At 38.1% G+C, this 14,845-nt stretch overlaps 1 protein-coding gene across 3 annotated transcripts in view; it reads right to left on the reverse strand.

The window, feature by feature from the left end:
- fmnl3 (formin-like 3) overlaps nt 1–14,216 on the reverse strand; it is a 36,088-nt gene extending 21,872 nt beyond the window's left edge. For all 3 annotated transcript variants that reach the window (XM_056733029.1, XM_056733028.1, XM_056733027.1), the window contains exons 1-3: nt 13,677–14,216; nt 1,024–1,107; nt 145–225 (exon numbers count right to left, since the gene is read on the reverse strand). In XM_056733029.1, the coding sequence (XP_056589007.1) occupies nt 145–225; nt 1,024–1,107; nt 13,677–13,790 (279 nt within the window). In that variant the 5' untranslated portion in view covers nt 13,791–14,216. The remainder of the gene's footprint in view (nt 1–144; nt 226–1,023; nt 1,108–13,676) is intronic.
- Between the last annotated feature and the right edge of the window lie 629 nt (nt 14,217–14,845).

Genomic DNA, 14,845 nt, shown 5'->3' on the forward strand with positions numbered 1-14,845 from the left:
TAATTTCATGTATTTGAAACGAAATGATTTTATTTTAAATGTTTAGGAAATGTTCACACACTACCCCTGTTATCATGCAGACGAATAATGATATAGGTTATACATCGTGGAGGATCTTAGCTGACATTTATCACAAAGACTGACCTTGCGTGTGACTTTTGGGTCTAAATACCCCCGTAGTTTCTGGATGTATGTATGGGGAGGATTCTTCACCTGGAAACGCTCCTAACACAGAAGTGAAAGAGACATTTACAGCCAAAAAAACATGATTATGTTGTTTGCTACCACAAACGGTTTACTCAAAAATAAAAATTGGTCATCATTCACTCACTCTCATGTAATTCCAGCCCTATATCAGAGACTTTTAAAGTTTGCTTTCCATCCCATTATCATGAAGAAAACTGAAGCTTTAACAAATGTAAAAGTACCATGGTTCATATGAAGTGTATATTATATTCCAAGCCGTTCACCAGGGTCTGATTAAAACTATTCACTGAAAAGTTTGACATTCATCCTGGCTCTCTCCTTGACATGTTCATTGGGGGAATAACTACTCTCATGAGTCAGTCAGAAGACTTGGAATAAATCATGAGTTATACACTGAGCATTTTTTATGATATTTGTTAAAGACGACTTTATCGGACGCACGTCCATGGCCCGAAGTTAAAATCCAGTCTGTGTTTGTTTATCGGTCTGGCTAATGGCTGTTATAACTATTTATATTTTATTTATTGATATTAATATTCATTTTTCATTCATATTATATTTTAATTTAACAATTTGTTTAATTTATTGTATGTGAATGTTATTAAATAAACAATTTGTTGAATAGGTCTAGTGTACCGGAAGTTTGGGCCACAAAAGCGTGCATGTGCAGTAATTTTGTTTATGAATTTAACTTTGTGTCTTCATTTGTTAGTACATTATACTTATTCTAAAAGGGCAAAAACAGTCTTAGGAACAGCGTTTTTTACATTACAGAGACGGGTTGACATAACAAAAGTAGAATTGTGAGGATTGTACCTGGTCACAGATAAGGTCCCACTTCTTCTCATTATCGTACTGCCGTAGGAGACGTGCTTTGTCTGGGGGCAGGTTCATAGAGTTCTGAAACAGAGAGAGTCTGTGCATTAGAACAAACAGGAAGTCATGCATTTCTCTGCATAACTATAGCAAGAACCTTGGAGAGGTGTCGCTGTGCTCATTTTCTTGGGGTCACCGCGGTTTCTTGTCTGACACAAAAAACCTTTGCCTGCAGCCTATGACCTCACTTCCTGTACTGACTTCCATCCTGTTTGAGGTTATATTCCCCTAAAGGGCCTGAGACATCAATATTTTTTAAAACTCACAAACTCAGTTTCACTTAGTAATCATCTCAGGTCATGTTTACCCTAGAAATATATCAGCAGGTAATTGTCTGGGTTGGCAGATCTGTTCAGATGTGGCCTGTAAACTGTCAACTCCTGTAAACACTTGAATGAATTTAAGCATCCTATTAGTTTACTTGTTTTAAACAAACAAAAAAAAAGTATACTTTCAGTCTGTTTTTCGGTACCTCTCAGAAATATACTATAGTTCAACCCCTTGACTTTCCATAGTAGGAATAAAAAATACTATGATCAAGTCAATGGGACCATATTGGGGTGAACTATTACTTTACAACACACTTAAGGGAAAGTTCAGACAACATTTTGTATTTTCTTATTATTTATTCACCTTCATATCATTCAATAATATTTAGCAAAATGTATCAGTAGTTTCTTGTTCATACAATGGAGGCCAATGGCTTACTCCTGCCCTCCCTTTCCAAGCGCTACGGTGGCTGACACAGAACTAAGATGTCGTCGCATATTTGCTTCTTTGTCAAAGGATATAACTTATTTACGAAACGCACTGTATAGAGCAGTCATTTCGTTTGTGTATTATATTGCATTTCTGTCAATACATCCTCCAAAAAATTACACATTGGACCTTTAAGGGTAATACTGTTTTTAACCGGAGACTCTACTGTTAGATTTAAGTACACTGTAAAAAATGATTCTGTGTCGCAGGAGTTTTCATGAAATGAATTGGGTAAACTTTACTTAATAGAATTGTGATATTGTTTTTTTAACCAAAATTAAAAGTTAAAATTATAGAAATATCTCAGAATTCTAAATGCACAAATAATTGAGTGAATTTGACTTAATTGTAGCATGTTCAACCCACTTAAACTTGTATGAAGGATCTTTACTTAATTATTTTGTGGTGGAACTACATGAATTATTTAAGTTAAAATCCCTAACTGAGCAGTGAATTTAGAGTTCCCAGCATGCTCTGCATGCGACTGCATTTGGAGAGTCATTTTTGTGAAAAAGTGCTATTTTATGTGCTTTAGAATGAAATGAAAGACTTGATAGTGTTTATTGTTCCGTTGTCTTTAAGATTTAGAAGATATTCAGTTTGTATTTCTGAGTTTCGTGGTTACCATCTTTCAGAAGTGTGCTGCTTGTACTTAGTTTGTGGGAGAGCTTGTGCAGTGTGTTTTTTCATGTAGTGAACAGCAATGCTGCTAATGTCAGTAGTGAGTCAACTCTCAGCTTACTTGTACATCATATATGTTGTGAACAATAATAAATATTAATATGAAGTTAAAAAAGTTCAAGAAGTTAAATCCAATGCTCAAATGAGTAATTCTACTTCATTTTTTAAAGTTTATCATGTGACCTGCTTAATATTGTTACCTTATTTTTTTTTAAGTAAATACCTGTGTTATTTTTTACAGTGTACACATAGGCATCTGATTGTCACAGCATGTAACCACTCAGTGGTTTTCCCTTTGAAGGTGTTTGTTCTGTAGATGCCACTGGTGCCATATCAACACCCAGCTCGAGCATCTGTCTCCCGTATCCCCTCACTGAACTGATTCATTCACTGAAAAAACCCAACAACTGTACAGAAGATGAAGACTTCACAGACTGCCAAAGCAACATTACTAAGTAAAATTACATGACCGCTTTAATATAAACAGAACATTTTTCCAGTAGTATCGAGTTGATTTGTGGAAAGCTAATGATGTGGGTGCTGTATGTGTTTGAGAAAGAATGCGTTTTATGCAGTTTCCACTGCAAAGTGAGTGCATCTTTCCACAAGACCATATGAATCATATTTGAAGACACATCTGGTGTATGCAGTACGTATGGCACAGTTTGTATGAAGTTAAGTCATGAATCAGGTGTCGCTCAGCTTCCGGCACTTTTAATACAACAGCAGACAGAATCAGCCGATGAGCCAAATCAACATTGTAGTAAATTTGTTTCATTCCACTGGCAGACATGCAGATTATGACGACAACGGTTCGTAATGTCTGAAACAAAATTTAAGTAGAAATGACAACGTGCAGAAAAGACTCTAGAGAATGTTGTTTGGCTCTGTCTGTGAGGATCTCCTCCACTGTTTTGTTTTGTTTTGTTTCATTTATTTTCGTTGTTGCCGACGTTGAGCCGTCCAGATGTCCACAGTTACAAATGGAATGCGTCCTGTTTATAACTGTAATGAATATGGCTATAAATTATCCCACTTAATCTTTTCTATCACATTGTTCTCCTCTAAGTTCCATTTCCTTTGAAAGAGTTTGTGTCATGTACACAGCAAACAAATGTCGGTTTTCAAGTTCTGAAGCTTAGTGGATTGTGGTTCTCTCTCTATATCTCACTTTCTCTTTTACCAACACAAATGTCAAAGACGGAGTAGGCGCCTCCTACACTTGCTAGTATTTAGCATTTTTAGAAATTACGTAAACGACAGCCCTTTGTGATGAGCTCACAGCTTCCCAACATTTCATACAATAAACCTCATCCAAGTGTCTATTGTTCTTGAGGAAGAGCCTACGAAAATGCCACTGTGCATGCCACGTTAATAGGAAAGAATCCAGTCTTCAAATGAAACCAACTTTATGGTATTAAACATTATGGAAAAGCCAACGACACACAAAAAGAGACATTTCATAAATAAGATTTGAGTAATATCTCAACTGTTTGTCCAGCAATGAGAATGAACAGAAAGCAAACAGACTGAAGTCAAATAATATCACATGTTTTTTCTAGCTCTCTTTGTATTATCTATCCCAACAATAGGCTTTTTGTTTTCATTTTTATAGTTTATATTAAAGTAGAAACATCTCAGCTGACATTCTGAATAGGAAACTTCTAATCTAAATAGTCGGAGGTTGGATCTGACCATATGTCTGTTGCCTGAGACCGCCTGGTGACCATTTGTTTGTCTGATATGTAATTAGGGCACAGTTAGGTTCCAGACTTCTGTTCTCATCATTCAGGATCACTGATAACAGGGGCTCCGAAGAACTGAGAGGGGTCTTATCTGATCTACACCAACTCCCAAAAAAGGTCCCTTTGTGTTCTGGTTCAGAAATGTAGTTATAGGAACACAGGGACATCAAATCAAATATGTCTATTGTGTAAGATTCACTTTTCTAATTCAGTTCTGCATTATTTACCCCGGGGGATTTCGTAGGGCCCAAGACCATCCTGCGCAGATATTATTAGCTCAGCCCCTAGGGTGGAGAATAACAGCCTCATACAAATGAAACGAAACTCGCATAGTGAACAAATAGCATGTATTATACAGAAACGATTGCATAACTAACTCATCAGATTAAAGTTCATGAAGATTTAGATGTTTGTTAAACTGAAAAAGAAGAAGTGAGTTGTCTTTTCCAGGCCACATTCTGAATATAGCAGTCTTGAATGCTATATGCTACAAAACGCACGTAAAAGGCCTTTGGCACACAATAATCTGCTCAAGTTGCCAATTTTACAAAGATAACAAAATTAACACCAAAGATAACGAGACATAGATGGTATACCCACAAAGCAATGCAAAATTTGGCTAACTGGCAACCCCTAATCTAATTTTGCTAATCTCATTTGACTTTTCCTGCAAAGGTCCTGTCTTGTTTCCCTGCCACTCTGAGAGTAGAAAAAGAGACCTACATCTGAGATCTGAGACAGACGTACTGTTATTTTTAAGGGCAGGAGCAATTCTGAGAATGTTCAGAAATAAAACATAAAATCAACTCCCTACAGCTCTTCACTTCCAAAATAGAGCGAGTCTACCCACTCCAAAGACAAAAAGAGCTACTGTTTGATCCAGTTTAGTTTGTGAAAGGGTGCCTGTGCGGACAAAACAAAGAACCATTCCCGTTTTCTGGCATGTCGAGTTGTTTTCCAAAAGATTATGTTGAACAATAGACTATGCTCAGATCAGTGACTTCAGCTACTCGCATATTGAAGAATTCATACTCCTGTATTTTAGTTTTTTGGAACATGTATTTTATGTATTGTAAGTGTACGATACAAAAATATGACCAAATAAATATAAAGAAGAAAAGCGTTGAAAAGGAAAGGCACATGGTGAGACAGCGGTGTTATTAACTCATAATATAATAAAACCAGTAAGTGAAGGGAACAGAACTTCTGGCTGATGAGCGAGAAAGACAGAGCGAGAAATAAGCAAAGAAAGACGAGGGTACAGAGGACAGTAGCTTGACTTCTTGTTGGGTATCAGATTGCAGAGAATGAGGAGAAAAGCTCCGGAGACAGAGAAGAAAAAGGGAAAACAAATCCCAGTCACACAGCCCCGCTCACAGAAACACAACATGTGATGGAAAGCACAGATCTGAATAGTTTGTGTAGCCAGACCTTTGACTCCAGCAAAAGATCTGATGACCTTTGCAACTTAAATCATGCACCAAGACCCGGCAACTTAGACAAGAAGAGTTTACTGACACATAAAACTTAAAAAAACAAGATGTTTTTAAATGGGCACTATTAATCGAAGAGCTACTACAATTATTATAGGGATAATTCACAAAAAATATGAATTCTGTCATCCGTTAATCTCCCTCGAGTTGTTCCAAGTCTGCATAAAGTTCTTTATTCTGATGACCACAAAGAAAGATATTTAGATGAATGCAATATAAATAGAAATATACATTTCTTTGCTCTGTTGAACACAAAAGACGATATTTTGAACAACGTAGGAAAGCAAACTGTTCTTGGCCACCATTGATTCCATTGTAGGAAAAATGACAATGGTCTAAAGTGTCCCAGAACTGTTTGCTTTCCTACGTTGTTCAAAAGATTGTCTTTTGTGTTCAACAAAGCGAAGAAATTTATATTTCATATTTATATTGCATTCATCTTAATATCTTTCTTTGTGGTCATCAGAATAAAGAACTTTATGCAGACTTGGAACAACCCTTTGGTAGTCAATGGTGGCCAAGAGCTGTTTGTTTACAAGCATTCTTCCAAATATCTCTCCCTGTGTTCACCACAACAAAGAAATCTATACAGATGTGGAACAACTTGAGGGTGAGTAAATAAAGACAGAATTTTCTTTTTTGGGTAAACTGTCCCTTATAAATATTGGTGGTGGAGCAACGTAAAAGTGTTCTCCAAAAGTCACCACTTTCTCGTATTGCTCTGTCAAATATTAGTCTTCGCCAGGGGTACAGCTATGGTATGTTTAAAAGAGGGTCACGCACTTTTACAGCCTTATTTGGCCGGCCCTCTGTCCATTCCGAGAGGCCAGTGGGAGTTCACGTAAGAAAAAGTTGCATTTATAAACATAATAAATGTTAATCCATTTTTCGCCCATGCACAGCTTATGGATGTCTGTTCCCATGCTTGCGTCCAACATAAGCTCTACATAAGCCCACACCACCCCACAACCCTAAAAAGCTAATAGTGCTTTACGAACTCAGCTAAATGACACTTTGGCTACTTAGTAACCAGTAAGAATGCCGTCTCTGACTTCATCTGGGCTGTTTTAAAAGCACTGTAGTACAGGCTGGGTGGGGGGTTGGTTAGGGGTGTACGTGGGATCTCATAGGCTTTCAATGGATCTAGCATGTGTCAAAGTTGACCAGACCGGAGCAGACCGCCAGAAACACACTGTCTCTCCGTCCGACGGTCTCCCGTGTACAGCTACTGAGTTTCACCTAATGGTTCCCCACAGGCACTGAATGTCAACGCAGGGCTTGAGGAGCCTTGAGTTTAGAAGAGTTTGAATGGCTACAATATCCATTACTGAACACATAAGAACTAAGGTCTGCCAAGGCCTGATGCTTAAACATTTTCCTCTTACTTTTCCAAATATTTTTGACGTTTTAGCAATTTTTTCTGTACAGTAAGAGCGACTTTCCAATGGAAAATCAGACAAAAATACTTTCATCTTGCTATATTTTGCCTTTATACTCTGTAATATCTTGTGTACATCCAAACCAAACAACAAACCGTATTCCACGAGACCCCAGTTTTTTCCCTATGTGCCAAAGTCAAGACAAATCTGAACAAATGATAGTTGATGACTCCTCATTTTTAATGACTGGAGTCTTGCTCAGCAACATCACCACGAGGAATGACATTACCATCACGTGTAAATCAGATCACATTATTGAGCGAATGATGGAAAACACCCGATCACAAAATCTTGGCAATTTTTTTTAACATTCCTCTAACCACATAGAACTGAAAGTAGAAGGTGCAACCTCGGCTGACAGAAGCATCACGTGGCCCGGGGCCTTCCAATGCTTTCGGTTAAAAGCAACAGTTCACTCTTGGTTGATCGAAAGGGGAGATCTTCAGGAGGCAGGGCTTTTCTCAGAAATTCTGCTACTGAGCAAAACACAACGAGTGTGAGAAAATACCGTTCCCCATTCATAACACCGACACCCAATCTCTCAATCTGAACCGGTAACTTGAACCAGACAATCACAACAAAGCAAATCCACGCAACACAAATACCTCATCCGCAAAAAGAGAACAACCACCCCCACCAGATGTTTATACAATAATACAAACAATCCCCATTCCAAGTCATTCAGCAATCATTAAAAAAAATATATTAGTATTTTTATTATTATTAATACACAAAAAACCCTTTACTGTTCAGTAGTTTCCATTGCCTCTGTTCACACCCCCTGACCTCACCACTGTTATTAACTGTGAAAGAGATTGAAATGACTAAAACAAGCTGTGCCAGTTCTTTAAACGTGTCCGAGAACACTGAAAACAAGACATGTTACTCAGAGGGTAAACACAGACCTTGTAAAGTCTCTTAACATGATGCTGATGTGACCATTAACACCTTGACAGTCTACAGCAGCGATGTGCCTCACACAGGATCGGGCACCATAAAGACAGCTTGTGGCTTTGAGCAGCATGTTACAAAATTGTAAGGCTGGACATAAAAAACACATTCAAATTGTGGAAAAAGAAATTTGATAGACAATCATGAGATGTGTGATAGATCAGCCGAGGAAAAAAGACCTGTCTATGAAGTAGAAATGCAGCTACTTATAAATCTTTCCTGTAAGGAGGAATTATGTCAGGAATGTCGGGTCAGTCAAGATAAGGTTCCAGATGCGCATCTGATCTACATAGTAATAAGATGCTATGAAATGGTGACCAAATGTTTCTTTTAACCAAGTGAATGTGTCAGATCGCGAGTAATAAACTCAGAACTGAGCTTATGCTAAAGCAGATATAGCTCATGGTAAATCTCAGGCTCGGGATCACACTTGAAAAGAGGATGTCCTGTTTGTTTCTTCGGGTGGACACACAGGAGATGGGTGGGGGGTGCTGGGTTATAGCGGATATCCACAGAGGAATCCAAGTACAGGAGAAAGCTACATTTGGCATAGATGGAATAGAAGAAGTATTCTTGTATACACAAATGAATATAAATACACTTATTTTGGAGAAAACTTGTAAATGAGCAAGCAATGAATGTTTTATTATACATGTAAACGTGTTTTTTTAGAGAAAATGTGTAGCAGGACCATGCCTTTGTCACGGTGGTGCGGTGACTAAATTCTCCCTGAAATTATAATGACCCCAGCTTCCAGAACAGAACGAGTCAGCACCCACTCAGTCCTGGGCAACCTTTAAATATACGATTGACAGAAATACGTTTTCTGAATGTTTCCATAAAAAGAAAGAAGATCTTCTACAGTCATGAATGTCACGATCTTGAGCAACATTTATTTGCGCTCATCAGTGTTTATCTGCAAAAGGTTAAAACTCCTTCAGCTTTGCGGCAGTTCCTGCAAACTGCAGAGTTAAATAGGCAAGCACAAAGGACTCGGGGGGAGAGGCCCTCGCTTTAAAACAACACACACTGACAGAGCTTCTATTGTACTGAAGAGGAAACCACTGCTGAGTGGACCCTCAACACAGCTGCACGAGAACAACACACACACACACACACACCTTCATTCAAATGTAAAGGGTAACAGCTAATAAACAGCTAATAAACAATATAATAAAAACAAAATAAACAAGTTTTAAAATGATACATGAGAAATTCACCTGGGCTTAACCAATGATAAGGAGATAACCTCACCTGAGGCCATATTCACAAAAAATTAAGAACATTTTTAAGGTAAATTATAAGAAGTTTAAAAGAAAGTGCAATTCTTTAAATTATAATTTTTTAATCATATACTCTCCAAACTCTTATTTTTTAACCCAGGAGTAACAAGATAAAGAAACAAAATATACTTTACATCTGAATTAAAAACAAAAACTGTTTAGTGAAGCCATCCCTTGATCTTTCTGCTTTAGAATAACACGATAACTTGAAAAAACGTGCATGATTTTAAAATAACAAATTAATCCTCACATCTTTATTCATCTCAATTATTCTTTTTGAAATATTCCTGACAAACAGTTGTATATAGATTTCATTTTTGCACGAGCCGGTAAATAAATGGTCACTAAGTGAACTCACTTTAAGGGCCTCACACAATTACCTGTCACACTTAAACAATGCCTGTGTGTGAGAGTCTGTGGTTTGTTGGTCGGACAAGGATGCTCACAGAGAACAGACTGAGTCAGTATTGTGACGAGGCCATTGGAAAGACAGATGTTCACTCCTACAGCACAACAAACAAACAACAGCTTATTCCTCCCCACCTGCAGACTCTATTGAACTGCTCTGACCGGCTCGGACCCGACACACAGACTGAAAGGCCAATCTAATGAAAATGATTTAAGTTTAATGTCCCATAAACAGGGCCCACAGCTTGACTCCATTATTTCCACTTGAGTGACACATATCAATCGGACGTGACGGACAGCACTGTGTCAGGGGTCAGACTGACGGGCGATGAGGCTGACCGGGTCGCCTTAAAACTTTAAGCACTTGTAACTCATGCATTTTGTACTACATCAAAGAATGCAGAAGCAAGGTTTTCAAAATAGCCCAAAATCAAATCTCTCTGACTGTATTCACACAGAAAAAATAAGCACAGTGGTCTTTGAAATGGCACTTTAGTAGAGCATTCTGTTAGAAGTGTTAAAGTCATTACAACGGCACACAGTGGCAGACAGCCAGTTCAAAGGGAATTTTCCCTCTCTAAAGTTCTCCCGTGGCTTTAACCGAGAGCAGACCACAGGAATCCGCCGCTGCGCAGTCGAGCGGGGGCACTTTGTAAGAAGATATCGTGCACGCACATTTCCTTCTGCTCCATCACTGTACCTCAAAAAAATTACACCTCCTGTCGCTTTGACAAAAACACAGAGCCATATGGAGAAGTTTAGCAGGGAAGCCAGAACCCAACTTCAGTTTCAGACACTGAGTGAAGCGTAAGAGATTCCATTACCGTAGAAATTCCATATGGATTCAGTGTTCAACCTACATTGTTTAATGTCCCTGAACATAAAAGGAGAGGATAGATAAAGTTCTGTATATCTGGCAATAATGTTGCCAATTTTGTGTATTTTTATCAAAAGTACAATTTCATACAGTATACTGACTACATTAAGTTACACAAAAGTGATTTGCACTTGTAAATTTGTAGATTTGTAAATGTATTTTTTTTAATCAAATACAAATTACAAGCAGAAATATTGTTGATTTTTATCCAAAAATCGCCCACCCTGTTATTGCAAACCTGAATGACTTTCTATCTTCCGCAGAACACAAAAGACATTTTGAAGAACATTGGTAACCAAACTGTCCCCCATTGAGTTCCGTTGTATGGACACAAAACCACTGAGACATTTCTCAAAATAGCTTCTTTTGTGCTACACAGAAGAAAGAAATCGTCCTACAAGTTTTATTTTGGGGTGAACTCCTCCTAAAAACACAGCTACTTTTACCACTTTTCAGTGTATGAGAAAGAAACCGTTCGACAAACCCAGTAGCCAATTTACTAAACTCAATATGCATCACTGGAGTAACCAATTGCAATGCAATTTCTTCCACCAACGAGGCAAAAATATCAGCCAGCTGTTTCCAGCCGCAGAGAACTGAGTTTCGATCAGCCAGACAAAGGCAAAAGAGTAAAACGAGGTATACAGCACATGCTGGCGTTTTATTAAAAGTGCACACAAAGTCGCCTGATGTAACCCAGGGGTCTCATCTGGAGATCCATCTCCACACACAATCCACCTCCTGTGCTAAGCTCCTGTTAAAGCCATTACCGCATGGATATTACTGCTCTGGCATGGCCTTCACCTATGACATCATTTTACGCTACCATTATCCGTCTGAGCAAGCATCTGAGGGAGGAGAGATGGTACGAGCAGACACAACCACACACAGAGGGAAGTGTGCAGCACAGACGGAGGACTGAAGGGCGGAAGTGATGCAGCGATGCTTACATCACGGATTGAAGCATGCTGAGGTTGTTTAATTTATATATAGACATTTTGCCGCTGTCAACCCTGTATTTCGTTTAAAAAGTACAGTGTTTTTCCTTTATAAAGGACTTTTTGACAATCCAAGGTTTTGGGAGGACAGCGACCTATTAGGAAAGTTATTGAGGCATAAGTAAACATACGTTTAGATGCTGGAATGATATGGGCTTTATAATAACCAGTAGAGATATGTAATGGTTGAAAAAAAGTACATGCACATAGAAATGGCCGATTCTCAATCACTTCTCTCTTGCAATGGCCAGATATAGTGTCTGGCAATCTGTTAATTCACAAATGTACACAACTTTCATTGGAAAAAGAGATTTTATTCAGATAGTATCAAACACTCTCAACCTATGTGACTACTAGCAGGTTTAATAGTGTGAATCATTTTCCTGAATGATGTCAACAGACACACTTTAATGTTCTTTTATCAAAATGAGACAGAGGCCGGCACACGCACACTGTCCGATAACAGCTTCACGGCACGAATGTTATTCATAATGTTATTCTTTCCCACAAATTTAAAACAGTGGGAGAAAGTCTGGCTCAACTTAAATGAGACAAGGCTCTAAAACTGACCTCGGTTCCACCCTGGGATGGTCATTCTTTCCATCCACTGTCTACTATGGGACGAATAAGGACACTAAAGTGTATCTCTGAACAATAGTGAATTACACATTATGTTAACTGCTTGTGCAGTATTTAAAAGAGTCAAAGTATATCATTTTCCAAGCCGAGCACAGATCAACAGCTAGTTATCATCAAAGAGCAAAATAAAAGTATTCAAGTGTGACCCTGGATCACAGAACCAGTCTTATGTAGCACGGGAACATTTTTAGTAAAAGACAAAAATACATTGTACGGGTCAAAATTATTGATTTTTCTTTTATGCCAAAAATCATTATGATATTAAGTAAAGATCATGTAACATGAAGATATTTTGTAAATTTCCAACCTTAAATATATAAAAAACTTATTTTTGTGAGTGGCCCCTGATTAACAACTTCAAAGGAGATTTTCTCAAAATGTTGATTTTTTACACTCTCGGATTTCTGAGTTTGTATCTCAGCCAGTTATTGTCTTATTCTAACAACTCATACATCAATAGAAAGTTTATTTATTCAGCTTTCAGATTATGTAAAAATCTCCATTTCAAAAAAATGATCCATAAGATTGGTTTTGTTGTCCAGGGTCACAAATGTTGATTGAGTAACTAGGCTACATAAACACGTGATCGTGAAAGATGTAACTGCGTATTTAATACAAATGTCAACTCGTATCTTACTGTAACTGTTTCTATCAAGAGCGAGACGGAGAAGGAGGGGGCGGATCTTTCACATCTCTCGCTCGTAGGAGTTTTGGGGGAATTCAGAAAATGTTGTTCTGTATGAAATTAATTTCATTACCCCTTACAAAATAAGCCCTTTGCCCATACGTCACCGCGCCAGACAAAACATTTGGCACGCGACGTATTTTTGGTGTCGACGTATTTCACGCTCGCGTGGAATATCGCATCATTTGTCGTGAAGTTCCAGAGACAAAAGGACCGGAGCAGAAGCGTGCGAGAACAAAATGGGGGTGGGAGGACTGGCCCGGTTTAACATTTGAAAAAGTCATAAAGCAAAGCCGCTAAAGTTGACACCACGCACTTCTGACATACGGAATATCAACATCACACAGACGTCAACATCTGTCGGGCTGTCACGTCATTTAGATCATCTGTGAGATGCGATGTTATATGTTAAATACTGTAAAGTTTGGGACGTCAGTGAGTTTATTTAGAAAATCTAGCGGTACTTATTTTTTTCCCCATTAAGAAGTACAACTTAATGTTTATGTTGTTTTTTACATAAAGGAAAGCCATTTAAAACATATATATTTTGTTAAAAACATAGTGGAAAAAAACGTGCTCATATGGTTAAAAAATACTTTATACTGTAGGCTACTTTTAGACGTATAGTTACTCACCAAAACTATGGCAAACCTTTCTTCAAGTTCAGTTGGGTCGGGCATGGGAACCTTCATGGGCATTATATGATGCTTCAGCTCGGATTGCCCGTCCACACTCTCAATATTCCCCATATTTAAAGTTTGCGATGATGTCCAGATGCAGAATTCAGATGCTCCGTGTAATGTGTGCGCTTTCGGCGCCCAGTGCGCTTTATAAATCCAATGTATATCCAATACGTGCGATCACATTCCAACGTTGTTGTGTTGAGTTAAAAAGTCAAATAAAGGTCTTACGTGATCCGTCGCAGATCTGAATCCAAATAGATCTGAATCTCATACAAAAATGTGATTTATAAAAGTAGATAAATCACGCAACTAGACAGAAATGCCACAAAGTATCAATTTGTTTCACTCCCGAAAAGTATTGTAGATGTCCGAACAATCCATGTCAAGCAGCCAGTCCTTCTTTTAATTGTAGTAACTCCGTTGAGTTTTTGCTTTATGTAAGGAGTTTCTGATTGTTTATCCTCAATTACTTTGCTCCATCCAGAGTACTCATCTGTTAACTGAGAACGTTCGCAGTGAAAGCTATACACGAGCGATTAAGCCCTCCCATTCTTATCTACACAACTGCAAATCGAGGAAAGATGATCTTTTATTTGTCTCCTGTCGCCACCTACTGGCCGAACCCTTAAATTGCGGCAGTAATTAATTCCAGTATCTCCCGAGCCTGCGGTATTCTAATGACGTCATTCATAGGTAGGCACAGTCTGCTATTCCTTAAATTCCAGACAATGAATATAACAGCTGTTTATATTTGTGTGTTATTTTAAGCCCCAGTGAAATAAACAATTACAATGCAAGTATTTGCACGGCTAATGCAACGAGGTTTCTAAACTTCATAGGACGTTCAAGACACCTCGGATTTCGAATATTTCTCACCACAACCCGGAAATAATTTATTGTTTGTACTTTTAATGTTTTAACACAATTAAATATTGAGTAAAATAAAAACGGAATCGCTCATCATGACGTCACAATATTTAAGTCACCGCGCCGCTACGTTGGTGTGAACCTATCTGAATTCAGTCAAAAAATGGACGATTCACCGTCTTCATATTTGAGCTCTCACTGTCTTCTAAATGTAAACACACTATAATCAAGTAAACGGTTGTTTAAAGTGCCGA

This window comes from Triplophysa dalaica, chromosome 20, assembly GCF_015846415.1.
Source record: "Triplophysa dalaica isolate WHDGS20190420 chromosome 20, ASM1584641v1, whole genome shotgun sequence".
NCBI classification, from domain to species: Eukaryota; Metazoa; Chordata; class Actinopteri; order Cypriniformes; family Nemacheilidae; genus Triplophysa; species Triplophysa dalaica.